At 37.6% G+C, this 26180-nt stretch overlaps 1 protein-coding gene across 1 annotated transcript in view; it reads left to right on the forward strand.

The window, feature by feature from the left end:
* The window catches only part of LOC110576030 (fibrous sheath-interacting protein 2-like), a gene marked incomplete at its 5' end in the record, with an annotated part of 73291 nt that overhangs the window by 36668 nt on the left and 10443 nt on the right, over positions 1-26180 (forward strand). The window contains 4 exons of the mRNA XM_021685107.1: positions 2620-9029; positions 9087-11494; positions 12635-21987; positions 24741-25238. Coding sequence (XP_021540782.1) covers positions 2620-9029; positions 9087-11494; positions 12635-21987; positions 24741-25238 — 18669 coding nt within the window. The remainder of the gene's footprint in view (positions 1-2619; positions 9030-9086; positions 11495-12634; positions 21988-24740; positions 25239-26180) is intronic.

Genomic DNA, 26180 nt, shown 5'->3' on the forward strand with positions numbered 1-26180 from the left:
TATATATATATATATATATATATATATATATATATACCACATCTTCTTTATCCATTCATCTGTCGAGGGACATCTTGGCTCTTTCCACAGTTTGGCTATTGTGGACATTGCTGCTATAAACATCAGGGTAGGAATGCCCCTGTTTTATATATCAAGGTTGAAAATGCCTCTTCTCAGCTACCTTAAGAATAATAATGTACGTCTTCTGTACATTTTCTGTGGTATTAAGAAAATAATATATATTGAAATTCTTAGCTCATATGTATTAGAACAGATTTGGACCAATTTAGACCAAGAAGGTAAGTAACTTACCTATTAATGGTTAGCTATTATTCTGAGAAGTGTTTGATTTAGGACATGTTTATGTAAAAGAAGTGTTTTTCAACCATATGTTGTCATCCCAAACTATGTTTTTCAAACTCAATAGCCATGTTCTAGTAGGGGCAGAAGGTGACAAAGAATGCATTAAGAGAACTAGATAGTGGTGATGTTTGCACAACATTGTGAGCGTGCTTAATGTCACTGAACTGTATGCTTTAAAATGGTAAAATGGTACATTTTATGTTCTGTTTATTTAATCACAATAAAAATGGGAATTGGAGTGGGGGAAAAAATGGCTTTATCTGAAGTGGTTCTCAAACCTTCTCTAATGGATCAGGAGAGATATGCTATATTTGACAAAGTGTTAACTTTTCATTGAATATTGGCCTAAACCTGAACAATCTGGAAGCTAAATCTGGAGGTAACTGGGAGGCAACAACCACATTCTAGGGAATCTGGTGCCCAAATGCCAGGATATCAAACAATGCATAGCCAGAATGCAAGGCATCCCACCTTTGCTGCCAACTTGTATCCACAGCTTTGAGAAATAAGAGTGTCTGCAGAAGGTATGCATTCTTGGTCTGGCTGTCTTGAGGGTAACAATAACTTAAAAACAAATACTATTTTATTATAGGCAGGAGGATTTTTATGTTCCCAAAATATATCTGCAATAAGAAGTACATAAACAAGTGTAGAGTTTTGCAGGTGCAGTTTGCATCTGCCTCCGGTCCAGTCTAAGCTGTGACAGTGAGTACAATTAACCAATGAGGAAAAGGTCATTCAGGCCTGGTCCCTGGGTTTCTACTTCAGCTCACAGTGAAGGAGACCCCCAACTTCCCTCTGCTGCCCAGCCTTCTGGCCCTTTGAGTCCATCCCAGCTCTAGCTCAGCCTTTTTGACCGAGATTAATGTGTTTCTTTATTTCATGAACCATCCTCTGCCTCCCTCTCCAAGACAGTTTGCACTGATAGTCTCTTGTTGGACCCAAAGCCTATTCATTTCTGCTAAATCATGACTGCTAATTGTTGACCATTCATTAAACCTTAACAAGTAGCTGTGGTCATCTGCATACATAAAAACACAGTGAATGGACAAAGGAAGGCAGCAGCCGGTGGGCCGCAGAGCCCACAGGCTGACCCTTCTGCTGTGGTACTTTTTCACCCTTACCTGCTAGCTGGACAGATGCCTACATAAAAGGAGGCTATCTCTGCGAAGGCACATAAATGTTTTTGGTTTTGTTTTTGTTTTTTTTTAAGATTTTATTTATTTATTTGACAGAGACAGTGAGAGCAGGAACACAAGTAGGGGGAGTGGGAGAGGGAGAAGCAGGCTTCCCGCTGAGCAGGGAGCCCGATGTGGGACTCGATCCCAGGACTCTGGGATCATGACCTGAGCCGAAGGCAGCCGCTTAATGACTGAGCCACCTAGGCACATGAATGTTTTGACTGCAAATTTTTTTCGTGAAATAGTTTGTCAGAGGTAATCTGGTTTGTATTTTTTTTATTATGTTATGTTAATCACCATACATTACATCATTAGTTTTTGATGTAGTGTTCCATGATTCATTGTTTGCGTATAACACCCAGTGCTCCATGCAGAACATGCCCTCTTTAATACCCATCACCAGACTAACCCATCCCCCCACCCCCTTCCCCTCTAAAACCCTCAGTTTGTTTTTCAGAGTCCATAGTCTCTCATGGTTTGTATTTTTAAGAAATATTGCTTGGATCATCAACACAGTTTTACTTTTTGCCAGAGCATTTGTTTTCTTTTTTTTTTAAAGATTTTATTTATTTATTTGAGAGAGAGAATGAGAGACAGAGAGCACAAGAGGGAAGAGGGTCAGAGAGAGAAGCAGACCCCCCGCTGAGCAGGGAGCCCGATGTGGGACTCGATCCCGGGACTCCAGGATCAGGACCTGAGCCGAAGGCAGTCGCTTAACCAACTGAGCCACCCAGGCGCCCGAGCATTTGTTTTCTATGAGTCTAGACACCCTCTTGGCTATTTTTTAAACCAGGAAGCCATTTATGCTCAGCAATAAATGCTGAAAATCAATGTTCCTAGGGATTTTGAATCAAATGGAATCGTATTCAAAGAGCAGATCACAGCCACAGAGAATAAACCAATTTGAAATTAATCTCTTATTCTAAGTAGAGCCTTTCCTATGTTCTCTCTATACACCATGGCTGGATTCTAGCTATGCATTGTTTGATACAAGGAATTAAAGGTTAGCCCCTGTCCCTACAATAGAGTAAATTCATATGTGATTTCCCTTGTGTCCTGCTTACCTCCTTTCCAGGTAACTTCAGAAGAACTGAACAGTATAGTTCATAATATAATGACCTGGGTTGTGGCTGCAGTGACCAGTATATTATATCCAGCCATCACAAAATATGAAGAAAGGTTGCAAAATATTATATACCCGATGCCTGATGACTCTACCCTCTCTTCAAATAGTGCAAGTTGCTGTAGCACATGCAGTGAAATGCTTCTATATGAAACAGGTATTCAGGCAGAGACATTTCAGGCAGAGGCCTGTGCGGACACAGATGACAGGTCAATAGGGCAACCAGCGGCACCCGTAAAACCATCTTCTGCCCACAAAGAAAGAACAGTTATGGGAAAAACACATCACAGGAAAGGACAACCTAAAACCTCTGAACCTAAACATAATAAGACCGCTGAATCCCCCAAACTTAAAACCTGTAAACCCGACAGTCACCTTTTTGCACCGATTGAAACAGGCACAAAGAAATCTGAAGATGCTACCACTAAAACAGATGCCTTAGAACACCCACCGTCTTCTGATGAAAAAGCAAAAGTCGTAAAGGAGATGCAGGAGTTAAAGAATGTTTTTGATAACTTTAAATATCACCTAAAAGAGGAATCTGAGTTGATTTTAGAAAATATTTTTCATGAAATGATGCCTGAATTAACCAAGACCATCCCCACTCTTGCTTCTGTTACAGCCAAAACTTCGGTTGATCAAACTGACACTGACAAAGGAGACTTGCTCTCCAATGTCAATATCTCCTCAGCAGCTGCTGAAATTATGGAAAACATGCTTGAGAAGCTACAGTCTGCAGTTGAGAAAAAATGTATTGAGGTATTTGCACAAGAAAATTTGTCAGTTCACTTTAAATCAGACTTAACAGCCAGTGGGGAACATTTCATTTCACCAGAAGAAAAAACGTCAAAAGCTTCACCGCCTTATACTATGGAGAACATGAGTGGTATTGCAGAAGATATGGTTCATATGATTTTAGAAAAGCTGACATCTCTTGCATCTTCTAAGCAAAATGAACTTGCTCATCTTGAAATCACAACTGAACCTGCTTATCAGCAACACAGGAAAGATCCAACATATGCATTCCTTCAAAGAGCCAGCAAAAGTAAATCCAGTGCTGAACCTGATGCAGCCAATTTGATTAGCAAAGAAGACATAAAAAATTTAGTGTCAAATATTTTTTCCCAATCCTCTCTGGTTGGTTATATAGAGGAAGCAATCAACACTACACTAAGTTATATACAAATTGAACTTAATAACGAGAGACTCATTGCATCTGAGGAAACAGTGATCCTCCTTCATCTACTTGATGATGTCTTGGCTCAGTTACATCAGAAACCAGCAAAAACAGATGTCCAAAAGAGAAGACACCCAAGACTGAGTAGTCCTTCTGGCACTGAAGAAGAGCACAGACTCACCAGCACCAGCGTAGCTAATGATCCTAGACATGGATGCCTCTTTCCACCCATTAATGTTCCTGGCATGGTCCTTTATTCTGAAGACGAAAATAAAGAAATAGACAAGATTGTGGAAAATGTACTGATTTCATCTATCAAAGATGAAAAAGCAAAATTACAAGAACAGGCTCCTGATCACTGGTTAACAGGGGAAAATGCTGATTTAAAGTACAAAAGAAATATGAACTTATCTACAAAGCCTGCTTATCAAGACGAAGTAGCATTTCATGATTGGGGATTAAAGACTGACCTTCCAGCTTTTAATAATAAGGACCTTTTTAAGGACAAGCCATGTTTGAATAAAGACCTTTTGATTTTCAGCCAAGATGAAAAGCATCAAATACAAAAAGCCTCAGAAGATATAATTACAAGTATTTTAGCACAGATGCTCCAAGACCTATCTTCTGGGCTCTCTGGTCACTCAGGTTATAAGGAAGCTTCACTTCTTACATCAGGAAGCCCACAAGATCTGTCCAATCAAGAACAGATGAACCAGATGTTCTCTGCGTCAGAAATCCAAATAGTAGCTCAAGAAATTGTAGATGCTGTATTAAAAATACTTCACATAGCTTATAGTCACGTTATCAGACATTCTTCATCAGTACCTCAAACTTCTCTAGATAATGCTGATGTACCAAATAAAGAGCCATTAGAAATATGGCTTGAGAGTAAAAGGAAGATGAAATTTTTATCTGTACTTGACATAGACCCTACAAAACATCCCTGGTTAGAAACTGAAGAAACTGAATCAATACCTGAACCTGTAGTTCACATTAATGATAGGATCACTTACACAGTTTTTAAGAAGCTGAACTCATTTATTTGTCCAAAATTGCAAAACTGCTTTAAACTAGAAAGCCATGCTGATCATTCAAAACCTGCACCTGACAAGAAATCTTCATTTCAATCTCACCTTAGTACTTACACAACTAAAGTGGTAAAAATTGTTTTGGATGCTATCCAGAAAGAACTCAAATACAATAAGAAAAATCTAAATCTTGGGAAGTGTGGCCCTCCCAAAGAATTTATAGATACAGGAGTTTTTGCTGACAATGAAAAGGAATTAGACTTTGTTGTCACAAAGCTAAATAATGACATTATGACAAGTTCGTTAGCAACTTGCATTTGTGAACTGTTAAGTGGAAATACAGATAAAAGCAATGTTCTCCCTTCAGATAAGCTAAGGTCTAAAATCTCATATGAAACTGCTGAGATTGATCAACAACAACTTGTGCCTTCTCAGTGCCCTCATATGCAAGAGGAAGTCCACAAATGTACCAGATTGCAAGTGTTAGATAGAATTGGGGATACCTTATATGACATGTTACACAAGCTCATAGGAGACCGTCCATGTTCTCCCCTATCTGATGAGCAAAATAGAGAGTGGATCAATGAGAATTTGAGAACAACCACTGCATTACAGTCTAATATTCAGCTCATTTCTTATACAATTCTAGAAGATATCATTAGAAAATTATGTAGTGCTGAGATGGATCAGATTTTCACAAATTCAGAATTTAAGGCTATCTCAGATTATATTGATACTGACAGCCTATCACTTGCTTTGCTTATTGAGGAAATGGGCATATGCTCTGACATAATCTCCAGCATGTTGTTCAGTGTGATCCAGCCAGGTAGTCAAGAGGTGACTAACAACAAGGGAAAGCCAACTGCCCCCAAAACAGGAACCACAAAAGAAGAGCACCCAAATAAACTGGAAGTCATGGCTTCTGATATCTTTGAAATGGTTTTTGCTAAATTGAAAGGGTTTGCCAAAAGAAATTTAGAAACTCTGGGCACTATAATCAATGGAAATAAAAAGAGCAACAAGAGGTACTGGGAAAGTGAAAGTATCAACATTTGCACAAACACACATGAAAAACAACTGCAGTCTGCTTTATACATGCATGCAAAGAAAGTATCAAGTACTATTTTGAAGGCTATTCAAACAGAATTAAATGTGAGCTTGCCAGATTTGGAAACAGGCATAACCAAACCACTACAGGAGAAAGAAATGCTTAAGAATCTAGTCGATTTAATTTTAGGGCCTCCTCATATATTTAATGAAACTGAACCAGAAGAGCAAGGCATTGAAAATTACAGATACAGGCCAACCTATGGAAATTTTCTTCCAGGAGGGGCTGACCCAGAGTCCTATCTAGAAGAGCCTGCAGATACAGAGAAAGAAAGTGCTGGAGAGGAAAGACCACCAGAAGAAACTAAATCAGAATCTCTTAAGCAATGGGAACTAGAAAGAACATTTAAAAAATTTGAAGTAGAACTCAAAGAACCAGAAAAGTCCCCAGCTGTGCCCATTATAAGAAAGATTTTGAATGAAATTTTTCAGAATGACTTAATTGATCAATTAAATGTGCTTACTCTCTCCCAGTCCCCTTTATGTGACATTCCTCATCCTGGTGATAAGCCAGTTGCTCACAGATCAATTCAATCTATGGATAAAATAATGGATCCTTTAGTGTCTGAGGCAGATGTAACCGTTGTTGCAGATAATGTTATTAGAACCATACTTCAAAAACTTTATTCTGCTGTCATGACAGATAGAAATGCAAGTGAAAATAGATCTAACATTATCACCTGTCCAGCAAATATCTCTTTTCCTGAACACGCCAGTGGAGAAAAGGCCTCTCTTCAGTGTACCATCCTGGACAGAAATCCATGCACACTTCAGTCCACATTTAGTAGTGGTAAAATGACCAAAATGAATGTAGTTGAAGATATTATACAGTCAGTATTAACAAATTTAGAAACATTTGCTACTTCCAAAGTAAAAACTCTCTTTTGTCCTCACATCAATTTCACAATTCCAGTGGCTTTGCCTCTACAAGAGGATGAGACTGCTTTTAGCCAACCATGGCTATCAATCAAAGATTCATATTCTGGTGATCAGTTTTCCTATTGCTCAGTGGATCGTAACAAGTCAGGAAAGACCACCTCAATATGTCAACTGACTGCCTGTAAATTAAATTCATATGCAACAGAAGTGGCTAGACAAGTTTTACAAGGAATCAAACATAAGTTAGATAAGGAAATGAAAAGTCCATTCTTAATCCATAATATTGTGGTTTCCAACAGTATCCCAAGCCAGGTTGTTAACACAGTGTTAAGTATTCTGTCTACTAAAGGCGAATGTGAAAAAAACCTGTTTGACAGAGAAATTGATCCAGGTCAGCCAGAAGCTATTGTTGAAAAGCTGTTCAATAAAAGTGACTATCGAAAAAAACTTCAATTTCAAATACTTGATACCATCAAAGGTATCTTAAGTGACATCTGTGAGAAAACACTAGATGAGAATAATCTCCTACGTGCTGCATCCACTCTTAACAAGTGTAACATAAGTGGGAAACATTTAGAAGCAAACTCTGAAACAAACCCCAAGTGTGCACATAAAGCTATCCCAATGCTTTTAGTTCCTAAGTCGTGTGTCACAGTGATTTCCAATGATATGGTGGATATTGTTCTTCAAAATCTAACTTCTGCTATCATGCTTGGCATAAATGCAAAGGATTCTATTTCTCTGAAATTGCCCCTGACATTTTCTGATGCATTTCCCAAAGCAGAGCATCAACCATCTCCTGTTACAGACTCAATGACTGAGGAGAAAAAGGAGATAATTACATTTGCAAGAAAGGGAAGAGATGTACAGCTGAAATCAGTTTATTCTGATGATAATCAGACAACTGTACTTAAAAAACAAGATGCCAAGAACTCTGCTTCCAACCCATGTGAGGAAAATGTTCACTTTATTACTAAAGCCATTTTGAATAGATTAAAATCTTTTGCCACAGAAAGAAGAGATTTGATACTTACTCTTGATACTAAGACTACAGAAAAAACATATGTTGGCCCAGAATTTACAAGTTGTAAACAAAACAACAGTGTATTTCTTGAAGCAAACCAAACGCCATCGGATGTGAATATCCTAGAAATCTCAACAGTTAGAACCGTTCTCAGTCAAGAGGTCACAGATTACACATTTGCTAATTACAGGGGAAAACATGGACCTGCAATTAATATATCACAAGCTAGTCTTAGGGAATATGCTGACATAATTGCCAATACCATTTTGATGCTTATAAAAAATGACATAGATTCAGAAATCCAAAAGATGTATTCGTATCCAAACAATACTTCATTCCAAGAAAACATAATTGTGAGTGAAACTGTCAACAACATCTTAAAGAGTTTACATGATAAAATATCTTTGAAGGCAAGTAGGTTTTACTCACAGCAGAATCCCAGCCTGTTTACACAACTAGCTGTACAAAATGAAATATTGCCGGGTCAAAGGAAGATGGAAGACAACTCTGAACTGTCTCTTTTTTCAAAATACTCATATCAAAACCAAATTATATCAGAAGCAGAAAACCTGAGAAGGGTTTTGGAAGAAATATTTAGAAATGGAGACTTTAGACAGGAAAAAACAACTGCCTTGTTAAGGGCGGTTAAGGAAATTTTAAAGAAGGTATGTCAGAGGGTAATGGAAGACATAGACCACTGGCCTCCATTTAATGAACCCCCCCACTCTACATCTGATTCTAAAATGAAAACAGCAGCAGCTTGGAAAAAAACCTTGCAGTCACATATAAGCAGTGTTGCAAATGACATAGTTGAAAGTGTTTTCAGAAAAATGTTCTCAATAGTCATGACATCCTTATATGAAAAGAATGAGACCAGGGGAGAATTGGAAGCATCTGGCCGTGATGAATTACTGGTGACCCCATCAAGCTTTCGGGAATCAAAACAAGCAGAACGAAGTGTCCCCCCTGAACCTGTGATACTGCGAGCTTATCCTTACACAGGCAGTATCAGTGTCACTTCATTGGAAAACACCTTACTGCAATTTTCTCCATTGCGAGTGGGCGAAGAATTGGTCCAAAAGGTTCTCCAAAAGATTACGAATTTTGTTTTGCTGAATCTAGAAGAGAATTTGTCCCTGAAAGATCAGTCTGATGGAATGCAGTCTCTGAGGCCACGCAGTTTTAATGCTAGTTCCAAAGGCAGCCCTAATGTAAGTTTTAAAACAGACTTCAAAGCAAAATCAAAAGTTATCTCTTTGCCTAAATTCGGAACAAAATCACAGCTAGGACCTAGTGGTGCTAAAGCCAAAAGTACGTCCAAGTTAAGTCCTAGAGGGAAGACTTTCAGAGGCAGTCAGTCCAGTACTGCCATTGGTCTGCCATACCTGCTATCCACAGGGGATGCCAAAAACTCCTTGGTGAGAATAAAACTCCCCACTGCAGAACTAAAAATGTATGCCAAGGATATAGTAAGCAATATTCTGGAAACAATTGTGAATGAATTTCAAAAGGTGAGGCAAAATAGACTAATGGTAAATGTAAACACTTTAACTTCTGATCAAATCATGACAGCAAGTAAAATAGTTAATGCAGTTTTGCAAGGATTATATGCTACAAAGAATGACAATTTGGCCGACCAGATAAAAGACTCATACTCACATGATCTCAAACTTTCACAGAGGAATTTTAAGACAATCTCTCTTGCAAATCCAGAAGTTCGTTTCTCTTTGGAGAATGTTTCTTCCCAGCTAGAGAAAATCTTCCCTAAAGAAGGTATTTTTAGTCAAATGTTTGATAAATGGCAAACGGAATCAAATGACATGGAAAATGAAAAATATAAGCTATTGATGATAGCTGAGACTGTTTTGAATGAAATTTCAATGAAAACAAAGGAATTAGAACAATCTGTTTCACTTTTAAATTTGTCACCTCTTGAGGCTTGTGAAAGCAGGTACCATAACTTTAAAAGCGCTGCTTCTGGAGCTGAGGGTTCCCAAGCACAAATTAATATATTTGGTCAGGAAATTGTTAAAAAGCTATTAGAAAAATTAGAGGTGTACTTCATGACTCAGAAGTTCATAACAGATGGTAAAGAAATGCTAGAAAGCAAGAAAGAAACTACTGCTAGAAGTCAATGTGGCTCCTTAAGAACAAACAAACTCAACAATGTACCAATCTATAACGCAAAGCTGAAAGACAAAATACACGGGGGCTCTAGCCACCAAATTGCTCAAGAGATCGTGGAAGGGGTTCTGAACACCTTAGAATCATTTGTAGACCTACAATTTAAACATATCTCTACATACGCTTTTTCTGAAATTGTGAAAATACCTATTGAAAACTTTTTTGCTGTCCAACAGAAACCATTCATGAAAACAATATTGCCCAAGCTACAACCACTGAGTAAGTTTCCTAATGGATCTAAATCAAGTAGTATGATTTCCCAGGAGAACATGCACAATACCCTTCGACAGCTTCACTCGTTCCATTCAGAACTGCTTACTTACGCTGCTAATACTGTCAGTTACATGCTTGGTATACTTAAGAACAAGTTAGACAAAGGAAAATGCCAAATGGAACCATCTTCAACAAGCATATTTGAAAAAAACATTGTGGCAAGTCAGATTATCAGCACACTGATGGACCAGTGTACTCATTTCTATGAGTCGATGATCAAAAGCCATCCAAAGGAAAATCTGCTCCAACTAGCTGAAAATGCCTGCACTGCCAATTGGCCCAGATTTGCAACTGGGACGGGAATGTTCACTTCAAAGTCAAAGGGAGTTAGCTGCAGGGATGATCTTCCACAAATCCCTGGCTTATTTTTTTATTCAGAGGAAGATAGTAAAGTAAAGGAGAAGGCTTCATCAAATCTACCTTCATATGTCAAATACTCTGCAGGAGATACACTTAAAACCACAGAGCCATTGGAAGGGCTCGAATCAGAACTTAAACTGTTATATTCTAGAAGTGAAGCCCAAGGCCTTAGCCATTTTGATCAAGCCCCCTTTCGCTCTCTCCCATTACAAAAACCACTTCAGAAATCCGGGGACTCTGTGCAAGCAGCACCAGAGCACCCCATGTCCTTCATAGAAATGGAAGAAGGTGAAAATCCAAAAGTTCTTCACTATGAGCTCCCCAAGCCAGTTATTAAGCCAAACCAAATACAGACAACCGTTTCTCCACTCAAAATAGGTATAGCTGCAGAAAATATTGTCAATACCATGCTGTTGAGTTATGGCCTTCCAAGCCAAACCCCATATACTAATGAAAGTATAGAAACAATGAAGCCATTTTTTGTATCACAGGAAGGGCCTTTGTCTGTGATGTCTGAAGAACAAAAGGATGAGAAAAGTTTGCTTAAAATATGGGAAAAAAGAATCAGCTCTAAAATCAAAGAAGAAAACCAAAGCCTTGCAGCAAGTGGAAAAGATTTCACTTTACTGGAAAAGTGGAAAGATAAGTACCCAAAGTTAGAGAAACCAGAACCTCCTGAAGAGGCTGAAGTCACTGCTTTTGCAGATCAGGAACTGGGACCACATGAAATCCACCTAGTAGCAAGATATGTTACTACAGCTGTGGTCACACATTTCAAGAACTTTGAAACCAGAGGTGAGTGAGGGATGACTTATAAAGAGTTGGCATCATTTTAGAGAAGAAAAGTCAATGAGTTTTGGCACTCTCACATCCAAGAAGCTGTATTCATTACTTCTCTGAAAATAGCCTTGGATTTGGGGTGGCTGATTAACTATGTGCTTTTAAACTGGTCAGTATGCTAAAAGAAAAAAATGTTGAGCACATTTACCTAATTGTTATTTGAAGGAGTATTGTTCAGTTTTTGCTATCAACAGATGAAATTAAATGGGCATAATTTAAAGTGAGTTATTTTGGGTGGGCATGAGTTATGACTATGACATGATGAAACCAGTTGTCTTGCTTGGGACATACAACTGCTCTAAAGGCAATTCCCAAATTGAAGTTCAAAGAGGGTTTTCTTTTTCATGTGCTTTTTAAAAAAATGACTTCTTAAAGTATAGTCAGACTTCATACATAGTTGACTGTAATGATCCAACTTCTTTTTGAGATATACAGTTAAAGTCTTTGCAGTTATTGATGATAGAGTTTATAAGAACAATGGCATTAAATTTCTTGTTCTGTTCATATTCCAGTGTTCTGACTTAAGTTCTTTTTAAGTACAGTACTCCAAACCCATGTTTACAAATAGGATATCTGCACTCTCTTTCTATGAATGCTTACATGCATATATTGGGTTGAACCATATGAAATAACCATTTTGTGTGTCAAAAACTGTCAAACATCAGTAGTTTCATCCAGTTCAATTTACTGTATACTATATAGTCCCAAACTAGATAATTAGATAAACAGCTGAAAATATTTTCAAGAATTATATGAGGTCTGTAGTCATCACTGGAATCACTCTAGGGCTTTGCAACCAAAGCTAAAAATCATTTCTCTGCCCTAGGATTTCCAGCTTTTAATTCCTTATACAAGGAAGAAACCAGCAGTTAGAGATCTGAATTCTATTAGGCTATATTCTTAACTTCATGGCCGAAGTAAGGTTCCACAGGTGGGAAATAGAGATTTGAAGACAACTCAGTTCCGAAATTTCTTGACTAGGTTTTTCTATTTCTTGAGTTAGGTAAAATTCATGTATAAAATATTGCTAGTATTTTGAATGCTCAACATTTTCCCTTAATGCATGTTAAAAATAGTAATGTTTTCTGTTTTAAGGTCCTCTTGATGAAAAAGTATTTGTTTCCACACCGTTAAGGAAAAAATATAAATCAAAACAGCCTCTAAGAAGCATTAACTCTGATACTTCACTTTATCAATTTTGTGAATATCTCACTGAATTGGTTATTTCCTATATAATGTCAAGCATTTGTGATTGTACTGAAGATGGTGGAACAAAACAGAAATCACTGGAAAACCAAGATGCAGCTTTTAGCAAGTTTATTTTAATTCATTCACAAGTATTTGTAAGTCGGTCAGTTTCTATCAGAGGACTTGCTTTAAGCATTTCTGAAATCATTATTCGAATCCTTTTTAATAGCGACATTTTAAAGGTAGACATTACACAAGAAATGGTTTCTGTGAAAACAAAATATATTTACTGCCCAAGAGTAGCTGTGGCTGACTTCGATGATCTCTTTCAGGATCTCTTAATAGGAGTGATCCATGTCCTGTCCAAGGAAATAGGAATAAAGCATCAGCCTGACAGGAGAGGAAGAAACAAACCACTCTCCAGGCTTAAAAGTCATAGTTTGCCCATTCGCAACGAAACCAAAACTATGAAAAGACAGACAGGCTCCAGAGGTTGGAAATTATCTACTCACCGAATTAATCAACTAGTACAGAAAAATAAACTAAATTCTCTGGCATGCAAATTAGGCACTCTGGTTGGTAGCCTAAAAACTCATGAATCCAAAGAAGTAGTCAATAAAATTTCTAATACTGTTTTCAATTTGGTTTTGCCAGATGAATGCCCAAACTGGAATATGGATTCTGGTAAAATACCACGAAAAAGGTTCCTATCTTCAAATAACCAGCAAAGTCATAGAATACCTAGAAATAACCCAGGGCTCTCCCCAAAATCAGTTTTTCTTCTGAACATTGTATGTGAGAAATTTATTAAAACACTTTTGGAAGAATGTACAGCCAACAACCTCCTTACAGATGGTGCTGTTTCTGGTGAAATACCAGCAGAAGGTCAACTGCCCAACATACTTCAAAACATAGAGAATTATTGCAGGGGAACAATGGACCGTGGCTCACCATTTGAAGAATATAACATGTCAGCCCTTTTGGAAAATCTGGCAGAAATAGATCAAGAATCTGTGCTTAGTATTACTTCCCATACCTTGGTAAAATCCTTAATGGAAAAACTGTCCTGTGGTATAAACCGACCTCCCAGAAGTCCACTTTTTGCAAACAAGCATTTAATGTATAGAAGAAGACAAAGACTCCCTGGTTTCCCAAAAAGAGAAAGGCCAAAATTAAAAGAATCAAGACCGGGTAAATGCTCTGCAAGATTCATGAATTATGACAGCAAGCCTTTGAGAGAACCACTGAATAATCTCACTGTGACTCATTCCAAAATACAAGCCCCATTTGGTAAGCAGTTTTCAGGAAAATTCCCTCCTCTACCTCCTCTTCGAAGACCAGGTAAAAAGGAAGAGAATGCAACAGCTATTCTTAACATGCAATATCCAGGAGGCATGAACACAGGAGTTTACTCTGACACATTTCTGGAGGAAATAATTGCAGACATTTTCCTTAATCTCTCCACCTCTTTGCAGGGCAAAAATGTAAACATCACTGAAGCTCAGCTCAATGAGATAAATATATTAGATGTCAACTCTGTGGTGAATGAGTTTAACAATGCTCGAGTCACTGTTTTACGAGATGTTGAAGAAAGGGTATGTTTTCCACCAATTGATAAAGAAACTGTTAGAAAGATTGTTGACTCAGTTAATAGTGCTGTTTCATGGGAATATGCATTACAAGTTACTGGTGGCAGTCATCTGACACATGCTGCCACCTCAATAGCAGAACAGATAACTAACGGCATATTGAGAGAGAGTGCAGACTACCAACTCCCACTGTGCTTTGTAGGAAAGCTCATGCCTAATTCATATTACCCTCTTAAAGCTGAAAATATACTGCGGAAACTTCAAAACAACCTGAGAGAACTTAATTACCAAGGTCAACATTCAACGGGCTATACTACCATGTTATCACACTCATTTTTAGAAGATGTCATCAGGAAGTTATTATCTCAGCTCATTTCTCCACCCTGCAAGCCTTCGTGCTTGGGAAAGAAGTATTTATTGACTTCAGATTTTAATGAGGTATCCACCTGTATAATAAATAAGATTTTGTCAGCCATTTCAAAGCATAAGATTTGGCTCACTAAATATGATTGTCAACATCTATATACAGAAAAAAGCCTTCAAAATATGGTGGAGTCTGTTTATAATAATGTTTTAGAGATGTCTGACTCTCTTGTGTCAGTCCAGAAAAGTATAGTAAGCCAAAGCCCAATTATGATTGACCGAATGGCCAGTCTCATTATTCAAGAGATTATTGAAAATCATCTTCAACCCTTTTTGTGTGGAGAGGGCTTACCATGTTCAATGACTTCACTAGATGAAATATCAGATATGGTTAAAGAGGTTCTCAGTGAGGTCACAGGGTCACATAGACCCCAGAAGCCATCATCACTAGGTATGGACTTTTATCCTAATGCATTTGTAGAAGATATTGTTGCCCGGCTATTATCAAAGATCTTCAATCCAATATATAACACTGAATGTGAACTGGATAAAATGACCCAAAAAATAGTAAACTCAATAAATAACCATTTTAACAAAGCTAAAATCTGCATTCTTCGTGATGACCAAGAGCAGTCTTTCCCCACTGTAGATCTAGACACTGTGGATGAACTCGTCAGTTCAGTTTATGAGAATGTTCTGCAACAGCATGGACTAACCACTGAGGTTGATAATGAAGAACTCAAAGACAGTGATATTTTTGCAGAAAATGTTATCAATTTAATTGTAGCCACTATTTCTGATTATCTTTTTCACCCACTGTTTTCTGGGGACTTGTCATCTTCCTCCTATGCTACTTTAACAGCAGAGAACATTATTCAGAACATCTTTAGCGGCAGCAGTGAATCCACCAAACCAAGCCAGCATTTATCTCCATATAACACCTTGCTGCCATACACACTTTTAGAAGACATAATTAGAGTGCTGTTATCTAGACTCTTTCCTTCTACATATAACATGGTTCCATACAGCAAAACTCCAAAAGGTAGATCAGGAATTAATTGTGATGAAATCTCTTCAAAGCTAGTCAGTGATATTAGGATGAAAATTTCCCAACATGAAATTCGATTTTCAAAAGATGAAGAAGAAACCAAATCTATTTATTCAGAGGATGATGTTCAGCATCTCGTTGATTCTGTATTTAGAAATATGTTGCAAAACTCTGGGTCTCAAGAAGCAGTTGAGCACAATATTACAAGCAGTAACAATGTTCTTATTGATAGAATAGCAGGTTTTATCATTAAAAATATCTGTCAACAGCATCTCCATCCATTTGTGTATGGAAAGTCATTACTTCCTCCATCATATACATACTTTGATGATGTGAGAAGGCAGCATTTTTTTGCCGGTGTTTACTCCTCAGCCTTTTTGGAAGATGTAATCTCTGGGGTTTTAAGCAAAATATTCCACAGAGTGTTAGGTATTGTGCAAACAAACTCATTAAGAGATTCAGGAAAAGAACTGTTGGAAACAGCTGAAAAACTCATATATTTGATAACGGAAGAATTCTCAAAAGCTCAAGTTAGCATCCTAGAAAATGCTAAGGAACAATTATGTTTGCCACCAGTGCATACAGAAGTAGTGATCGAAATTATTGACACGGTATATAGCAAAGTTTTACAAGAATATGAACTGGAACCTGGTAAAGACTTTCTCAATGATACAAAAACATTGGCTGAAAGGGTAACTAAAATTATCCTGGCTGAAGTTTTTGATTTCCAAATTCATCCAGATTTCATAGCAAAGCTGCCTTTTAAATCATATTCAAGACTCCATGCTGATGCTTTGATAAAGAGAGTTCATTATGCTATTAGTAAATCAAGACTCCAGAGACAGACTTATACACCATATACCACCATATTATCACATACACATTTGGAAAAAATCGTCACTCAGGTTTTATCTCAGATAAATCCATTGAACTGCAGTGCAGAAGACCCAGACATTTTGCAGTCAGACTTCCACAACACAGTTGTGAGGCTGATTGATGAGATCATGTCAATAATTTCTAAACATGCAATATGCATTATTAAACATGGAAATGAAAAACAAAATGTGATTTCAGAGAAAGATATCCAGGCTATGGTTGATGCCATTTATGCTGATATTTCTCACTCAAATCTATACCAGTCTCTTAAAAAAGATAAAAAAGGCATAAGTAATATACCTATTACGAAAATAGCAAGTTATATAATAAAAGAAATATTTAACCATCATCTTGAGTCATTTTTATCTGCAGATAAAACTCTTCCTTCAGGTACAGTGGGTCAAACTTATCAACAGAGAGCAACACATCCTCAACAAAGAGAATTGTTGTTTATTGTGAATTCAGCTGTCTTTTTAGAGGATGTAATTTCTGATCTTTTATGCAGAATCCTTTATGTATTCTCACATAATGTCTTGGCTGCCGAAAACCCATGTAAAGCAAAAACCAATGTAACTAAAATTGTTACAACATTAGTAAAATCAATTGTGCTGGAATTCACCACATCAGAAATTTTAGTTGCAGATCACTTGGATGAAAATCTGTATTTTTCAGAAGGATATAAAGAAATAGTCAAAAAAACTGTCAGCCTAATTTATGAAAAACTATTAGATGATTATAAATCTCTGATTCATATTTATAGAGCTATACAAAGTGATGCTGCCAGTTTTGGGCAAAAAATATGTTATTTGCTATTAGGAGAAATTTATGATTATCAAGTGGAGTCATTAGTTTTGGGAGAATTATCAACTTCTTCCTATTCCTCCCTCCAAGATGAAAACATCATCAGAAATGTGCTTGACAGCATCAACGATGATAGCCATGTCTTGCCGTCATGCATCACTGTATTGCCACGTTCCCTTTTAGAAGATATTACTTATAAGCTTCTAGCACATATATTCCCTTCATCTGAGACTGAAACTGAACTCAGTGAGAAAGAGGTGCCACCAGATTATGAGTTTGTGAATGCAGCTTCAAAACTGACAGATGAAATTATAACAGAAATTTCTGAACATGAAATTAGACTTGCCACAGCAGGGGAGCACGTGGAAAGTATGCAATTAGAGGCAAGTGAGAACTTTGTTAACTCCATATGTAATGGTATTATGAAAAAACTTAAATTAGAAAATGAAACAAAGAGTGATACATACAAAAAGGGAGGCTTGTTCCTCAGGAAAATAGCTGGTTTCATTATGAAAGAAATTGTGGACCACCATCTGCAGCCATTTTTACATGATGAAGAATCACCTCCCTGTGACTTACCCAAAAATGACCATATCATTGAACTCTTGAATCCTGATAAAGAAAAAATACTCACAGGCTTCCCACAGGCTTCTGTGTATTCTGCTACATTTTTGGAAGATGTCATAATTGACCTTGTTCGCAAATTTTATACTCTCCCAAGTATTGCTGAAAACCCTAAGAACAAAGAGATATCAGAAAAAGACCCCATGGGCATGGCTATAAAATTTGCAAATGCCCTGGTAGGAGAATTTAGGAAAAGTAAAATTAAAGTCCTAGCAAATTCTGGAGAAAGGTTTTCTTTTCCACCAATAGATAAAGAGACAGTCAATAACATATCTGATTCTGTGTATGATGAGGTCATAGAAATGTATGGATCTAACAATGTTCAGAAAGATGATAGAAGTAACATTGTTATAGAGATGATAGCTGCTTTAGCCAAAAAGGCAATCTCTGCTTTCAAGATTCAACCACTTTTTTCAGGAGACTGGTCTTCCACCTTCTTTTCATTTCTAAATGTGGATAACATCATCCAAAGAGTTCAACACCTACCATATAATACCTTTACAAAAATAAATAAAAGCTTGAAGGAGAACCCAGTTTCTTCACTAGAACAATTACCTACACTTACTCCTCTAACCTCAGGCCTGAAAGACATAACGGACACTTTGGAAATAGGTAGAGGAGCACTTCATGGAAAAGAGAATTTCAAAAAGGAGAAGACATTTATGAAGACAGGCAGCATCCAGGAGCCAATATGTACTGCTCTAACTAGCATTGTGAAGGGCGAATTAACTACCCTAGCATCAGGTTTAGTTGGAGGTGTGGCAGATAAAAAGAAAGGGGATGAAAAGAAAAAGGAAAGGTCAATTGGAAAAGAGAATGAGAAGGCATCAAAAGTTACTTTTCCAACAACTACTGTGGAAAGTGAAGATACTCGGGGACCAGATTTGAGTATGGCACCTAAAAAGAATGAAAGCAAGAAGAAAGACACTTTGGGTATAAAAGAGGAAAAAGGGCAAGGTGATGAGGTATACCAACATCTTTCATCAGCTACTGATGATACAAAAAACAAGAAGGTTGTCCTGGAACCAGCTTTAAAAATAGATAAAAAGAAAAGTGACAAGAAAAGAGGGAGTTCATTAGAAAAAGACAATAGACCTTCTGAATTACCATCTCTGAAATCCAAAGTGAGAAATAGAAAGATCCAAGAGAAGAGGAGAGATTCTCCAGCTTATGGAGTTACAGATGACAAAAAGACCTTGCGTCTTAAACGTGTCCAAAATTTCACTGAAAGCATTTACAGAAATGTTTTAGAATTGTCTCCTTTCCAAGAACCAGTAGATGATTCAAAATCCCCAAATCCCCTAGGTGATAAAGCGGTATATGTAACTCAAGCAGATGGCAAGGGTTTTGCCCAGCCTGACTCAACAAATCCAGCTAAACACAGTGCTCCTGCAAAAGAGGAAGAGAATAAAAAAAGTAAAGATAAAGAGATTAAAAGTAAACCTAGTAAACCAGACAATCCACCAGAAAATAACCGTGGGATTTTTCCTGCTAACTTTTTAGAAGATGTTCTCTCTGAAATAGTAAACAAATTGGTTTTTGATTCCTCACTGGGTACAGATGATGCACGTCAAAATGTAACCAAAAATGTAAATCCGACTGAGCTCTATGACACAGCTATGAAACTGATTGATTCCCTGTTAAAGGAGTTTTCAGATGCTCAAATTAAAGTACTGAACCTAGGTCAGGGAAGTCAGTTCCTCCCATCTACAGATAAAGTTTCATCAGTTCACAATGTACCTCTCAGGCAAAAAGAACCATCTGTGAATAAAGCACCTCGAGAGAAAAAAACGGCAGCTGCAACTAAGATAGATTCTTTAGATGAGGCACCTTCTATGGCTAACATACCATCAAGCGATAAAATGTTGGTCAACAAGATTGTCCACTCCTCTATATGCAATATTTTGCAGGAATATAGATCTCAAGACTCCATTTATAAAGACATAAATAGTAACGGTGAAAATTTAGCAAGAAAGCTAGCTAATGCAGTGATAGAAGAAATTTTTCAGCATCAGCTAAACTTGCTACTTTATGATGAAGTTCCGGCTGCAGCATGTTTGCCTCTAGAATCTAAGGAGGTTATGAAAAAGGTCCATAAGGTAGTCCAAACAGCCTGCAAAGAATGTCAAACATCATCGCCATATACCATAATGCTACCTTATGAATTTTTAGAAAGTGTAATTTCTTTTCTTTTATCAAAAATTTTCTCAACAGTAACCAATGCTAAAACAGAAATATCCGAAGATAATTTGCACGCAGAACTGGATTTCCTTCAAATGAAGTTAGTAAGTACAATTATGACAGAGATCTCCAAAGATAAAGACATGATTGTACAGTATGTAAAATCCTTACATCCTAATGATGATGAAATTATTCAATTAGTGGCTCAGACTATTTATAATAATCTCTTGCCACAATTTGGATCTCAAGAGCGCATACAAAATTGTGTCAGCAGTGGTTGCAAAATCCTTTCAGAAACCATAGTTAATTTAGTTGTACAGGAAGTGGCTGGCAACCAGTTGCAGAACTATTTTTCTGGAGAGCTAACGTCACATCAGTGTACAGAAGTTGACAGTGTTATTGAAAGTATCCTTAAAGATGTCATCCAAACCACTGAAGTTCCCCAGCCTCAGCCATCACGGGCTTACAAACTGCCTTTTTACATAATAGAAGAAATTGCTGTAAATTTTTTGTCAAAGCTTTTATCTATGTTTCCAAAAGTGGATAAGAAACAAAACAATTCTCTAAACGCTGAAATGCAAACAATAATCTCAAAAATCCTAAATTCATTCCAAGAATATCTCTCTAAAAGTCGAATTATAGTAGTGCCACAGGCCAAAGAATCACCCACGGTATCTTTCGCAGATAGTACAACTATCGAAAAAGTAGTTACTTCTGTTTATAACAGTGTTTTAAGGTGCTCTGGCTCCCATATTTCAGTGTATAAAGATTTAATGGGTAAGAGCAATGTCCTTTCTGATATAATAGGATTTTTAATGGTGAAGGAAATTTCCAATTCAGAACTTCATCCTCAAGTAGAAGAAGAAGCATCAAGTTCAGAGTTAGTTCTGGAAGCTGTCAAAATTATGGAAAAAGTGGTTAAGATCACTGATGACCTTAAGTCAGAGAAAAAGCCTTCAACCAAAAAAGAGACTGTGTTAGATGCTAGATTTTTAGAGGAAATGCTGGCCTTGTTCTTGGCTAAACTAGTAAAGTTGCCAAGTGCCTCAAGCAGAGATGTGAAAAACTTATCAAAGTCTGAGGTAAATAAAATTGCATGTCAATTGACAAAATCTGTGACAGCTGAAATTTCCAGAAATAACATTAGTGTTGTAGCTGATAAACCTGAAGAAACATTTTTAAGTCCAGAAAGTACAGAAATTATTTCTCAGATCGTCGATTCTGTTTATAATCAGGTACTACAACAATCTGGAACTCATGAAGAACTTTATTATGACATGAAAGGTACAAACAATGTCTTCCCTAAAGAGGTAGCTTCTTTACTCATCAGTAAAATTTCCAATTGTCCATTAGAAACACTTAGCCCAAAAGATTCACAGGCTGATCTCTTTGGCGATTTGGATCTTAGTCGAATTGTTGAAAAGGTGCATGAGCATGCTGTTAAAAGAGGGCCTGAGCTAGAGCAAAAAGAATTAGGTCAAGATTTAAGTGAAGAGGAACTTCCAATTAAAATAATTCCTCACCGTGGGAAACAACCAATCAATATCGATCCAGACATTGTGGCAGATCACCTAGGAGTCATTTCTATAAAAACACAACCTCTTGAGAAACTGCAGTTGGAGTGTTTAACTAGAACCGGATGCAGCATCAAGGAACTGAGAAGAGTGTCAGTGAGTGGGAGGAGTCACTCAATGGGCACACCTGATGCAGGAAAGCAAAAGCGAGAAAGACGCATCTCATTGGATGAGGTGGGACGACTGAATGTAAAACCATTAGAGGTAAGTGCTAAACGCAGTGGTGAAAAGAAATGAGTAGTTACTGAGACCTGGTTGTCCTGTGATTTCCTTCCTCGGGGAGGTCTATGGGAATGCATTTATAAAATATGGTCAATTTCCTCTTGCCCAGCACAGTAGAATTGGGACACTATGATTCAGCCACTTCTCTGCTTTCCTGGGACTCACCCATCAGCAGTGTGGCTCAGTGTAAAAGTGGCAGGCTATTTTCCATTAGCCAGTCAGACTAAACTGCCGTTTCTTGAAGAATGGAATACCGGGAAATACCCTTACCAGCAAACAGGACTGAATGGAACTGTAGTCCTCATTTGGCAACCCGAAAGAAATGCAAGTTTTATAGTCCCCACAGTTCTTTTTAATGGATATACATTATCATAGTATTATATGGGTCCAAAAGGGCCAGTTAGAATAACAGGTCAACCTGTTAAAGATTGAAATCCTCAAACTTAAGGCTCCACAGTAGTCTTGTTTTCACTTAGCAACATTCATCAACAAACATCAGACTGCAAGCTCTTTAGAGTTCATTTGCTTCTTCTTATTTCACTTCCATTACATAATACTCTCCCAGTTCCCTATACTCTTACATACTCAGGAGGGACCCAGTTTCTTTCCTAGTCTACCCTTGTTCTAGACCCAGCTGTCTTCATACTTCTATTTTTATGAACTAGTTTTTCTACAGTCTTATATTTGGGCTTTAAATATACTTTAAAGGGGCTTGAAATGCCAAAACACTGTCCTTGGTACAACATAACAATTGAAAAAGTAGTTCTGTTTACAGATCTTAGGGCACTAGGACATAGGGATGGTCTTTCCGGGAGATGGAGTTACACTAATCCAGTCCCACATTCTCACATAATACCAAAGTCTATCTGCATAAATGAGCCTCCTGCAAGGATGATGGTGTGCACTCACACTCAGTATATAGTCTGTGATTTACAAACTGAGCAAAGTTCTATAGAACCAGCCTGCTTAGAGCACAAGCCTAGGAGCATGTTTTCCTTAGCATTATTTTCCAGCCCACTGAACTAAGTCTCAGAGCTGGTGAATACATTACGGATCTTTTTTTTTTTTTTTTTAGTCTCAAATACTGAGATTGTCGTAGGCACTGATGGAGTCTCCTTGGTCCTTAGTTTCTTGGACCAGTTGAAGGTCCTTTCCAGTTCTAAAATGTCCTTTTCTCTCTATAGAACATTACCTCTAAGTGATTACCTCTTAATCACCTGTCAGTTTTGGCTACCTGCTTTCTTCTTTTACATCCTTTATCAGTACTTTAACTATCTCTTTATAGCCCACAGAAAGTTGGAAGAGAATAGCTAATCCAAAGAAACTACTGCTGCTACTCGTAAGGGAAGCAAAAGCTATCTCAGGGAAAGCAAACAGACTTAGCTAGCTCAGTTAAGACAGATGCTTTGCAGCTAGGTGGACAGTGGTGCCGTCCATCCCCAACATGGGCATGGAGGTTTCAGAAAGAACGGGAGATCAGTTTAAGGAATCCAGGCAACTCCCAGGCTAGTCCTCAGTCAGGAATCCATAAGCAGTGCTTCATTTGCTATTCTGAGGTACCAAAGCTTCCCAACACACCAGACAAACGCCTCTCAAAGATTCCTACAGTTACACATCCTGGAGCCATAGCGACGACTCCGAGCTTTTGAACCACTATTTCCCTCCCCCAGCACAGATCATCAAGACTGATCATGTTTCAGTTTCTTAGAGGAGTTCTTCTTTCATTTTGTTTTGCACAAAAGATACTACTGTAAAGGCAGCATTTATCTGAAACTCTGGGTTGCAGTTTTACAGAGATCTAAGATTGATAACCCAAATTAATGTAAAGGTTCTGTGGCATCATCAAAGGCTACAGAAATGAAAAAGTCATTTATGACTGTCTTTTCCTTGATCTGTCTTTACCATTGCAAAATGGAAAGTAACATTTGACCAGGGAGGTGAGCAGGAATGAAAAGTTACTCTCTGAAGCTCCCTTTGGAAAATATGTTCAAGGGTTAGAATGTGGAGGGTGAAAAGTGAACATGCAAAGTCTTTCACAATCATGTTTTAAAATCCAGGTCAGCCAATACCTTGTCTTTTGTTCATGAAAATATATACATTTAGATTGCTCTTATGATTGGCTCTCTCACTAAGAAGTTTAGAAAAACATGTCCTAAGTCTGTCACAGAACTTTCCAGGTAAATGATGAAAACAGAATGTAATTACAGTATTTGTGCATTTTGCATTTCTTGGCAAGTAAAAAGTAAAATTTGAAGCAAAAACAAAACTTACTAGGGTTCCCTTCTTTGGACTGGATAACATTATTCTTTTTTTTTAAGATTTTTTATTTTTTATTAGAGAGAGAGTACAAGCAGGGGGAGCGGCAGGCAGAGGGAGAGGGAGAAGCAGGCTCCCTGCTGAGCAGGGAGCCCGATGCGGGGCTCGATCCCAGGACCCCGGGATCATGACCTTAGCCGAAGGCAGACGCTTAACCATCTGAGCCACCCAGGTGGCCCAAGGATAACATTATTCTTGAATGCAAAAAAAGAATTACTGAAATGAGCAAATATTCCTTATGATTTTTATTTATTTCTTCTTTTAAATATATCACATATTATTACTCTACCAGTAAGTGGCATTTGAGGATAATTTTACTAAATTGAAACTGAAAACCATGTGAAAATTGCTTTATTACTATAGAACCATAGGAAAAATGACTGAGGCAATAGTTTTTAATATTTTCTCTTCAATTCCAGACTGCTAGTAGGAATTCATTTCAGAACTTAATAAAGCCTGACATCACCAAAGTGGAGCTTTTAAAAGATGTCCACAGCAAAAAAGATCTTATCATTCGTTTGGTAACTCATGATATTAATCAAGAAGTTTCAGAAAATAAAGTGGAAGAGGGCTTAACTTCTGATGAAGATGAAGTTGTTTTACAAGACGTTGAGAAAGAAGAACTTCCAGAAGGCCCTTTGGAAGATCAAGTAAAAGAAAACATAAAGCCCATTATAAGCACAGTGGCTTTTCCCAAGCCACTGAAGAGCAAGAGAAATCTGAAAAAATTTTTGTCACTAGGAAAATGTTGTCATTGCAAATCCACTGCAACTACAGCAAATACTGAAGCATCACCAAATCAATGGACAGAATCTGAGGAGACACAACGAAGAATTGTTTTTAATGCTGATATGACTACCTCCAAATCCTCGACTGGCACAGATTCTTCCTTTTGGGAGAGAAAGACACAACTAAGTGTAAGTGACAAATGGGACTCTCAGTGACCGGGTTTCTATAGAGAAGGTAGAGTTTCACAAACTTAGTCCAAGTAATTTACATTGGGTAGGAAGAAGAGGGCAAAAACTGAATCCAGGCAGTCTCTCCCAACTTTGATGATATTTACAACTACAGGGAAATGACTAACAGATGAAGTCAGAAGCCTCAATTGAAGAAAAATAGATCATGGAAAATGTCCTAGGTTAGTCAGAAGGACAAGAAAAACAGAAAAAGGAAACCAGTTAGGAGTAAAGCAGTCTAATTATTTAAAATCATATATTTAATTTTTCTTTGTACTCTGACCTATAAATAGTCACTGGAAGTTTTGTTTGCAGAAACTCCATGCCAGTGGGCAGGACCAGAAAATGGGCTGGAGGGGAGTAAAAAGATTCATGCAAATGAGGCCTATCTGGGTTTGAATTCTGGCTTTGCCACTTAGTAGCTATGTGACCTTTGGGCAAGTTACTCTCAAAAATTCCTTACCCAACTTGTTGAAACGTAGCAAGTTATTCAAAGTATGTTGAATATTCCTCAGTCCATAAGCCCCACTATCACTCTGACACACAGCTCCTGTCCCTGGTTCTGTATCATTCTAGTGACTGATCACTTATCATCCTCTTGGGTTAGCCCTACCAAAAAAAAAAAAAAAATTGCACTGTACATGCATTTGGAAGATACACATGATTTAGGATTTCCTGCTGAGACAATCCCCCTGTATTATCCATTTGCAATGATTTCCAGGTTAACCCAGAAACTACAAGAAAACACAGAGATACAACTCTGGCCAATTCAGAGGCTCACCAGGACAAAATAGCCTCAACACAAACTCACATCTGTTTATTAGGATCTATTTATTAGGAAGCCATGTGAGATTTTAGGGGCAAACATAGTGTGCCTGATCAGAATGCTGGCTACATAGATAA

The sequence above is a fragment of the Neomonachus schauinslandi genome, chromosome X (assembly GCF_002201575.2).
Source record: "Neomonachus schauinslandi chromosome X, ASM220157v2, whole genome shotgun sequence".
Classification (NCBI taxonomy): Eukaryota; Metazoa; Chordata; class Mammalia; order Carnivora; family Phocidae; genus Neomonachus; species Neomonachus schauinslandi.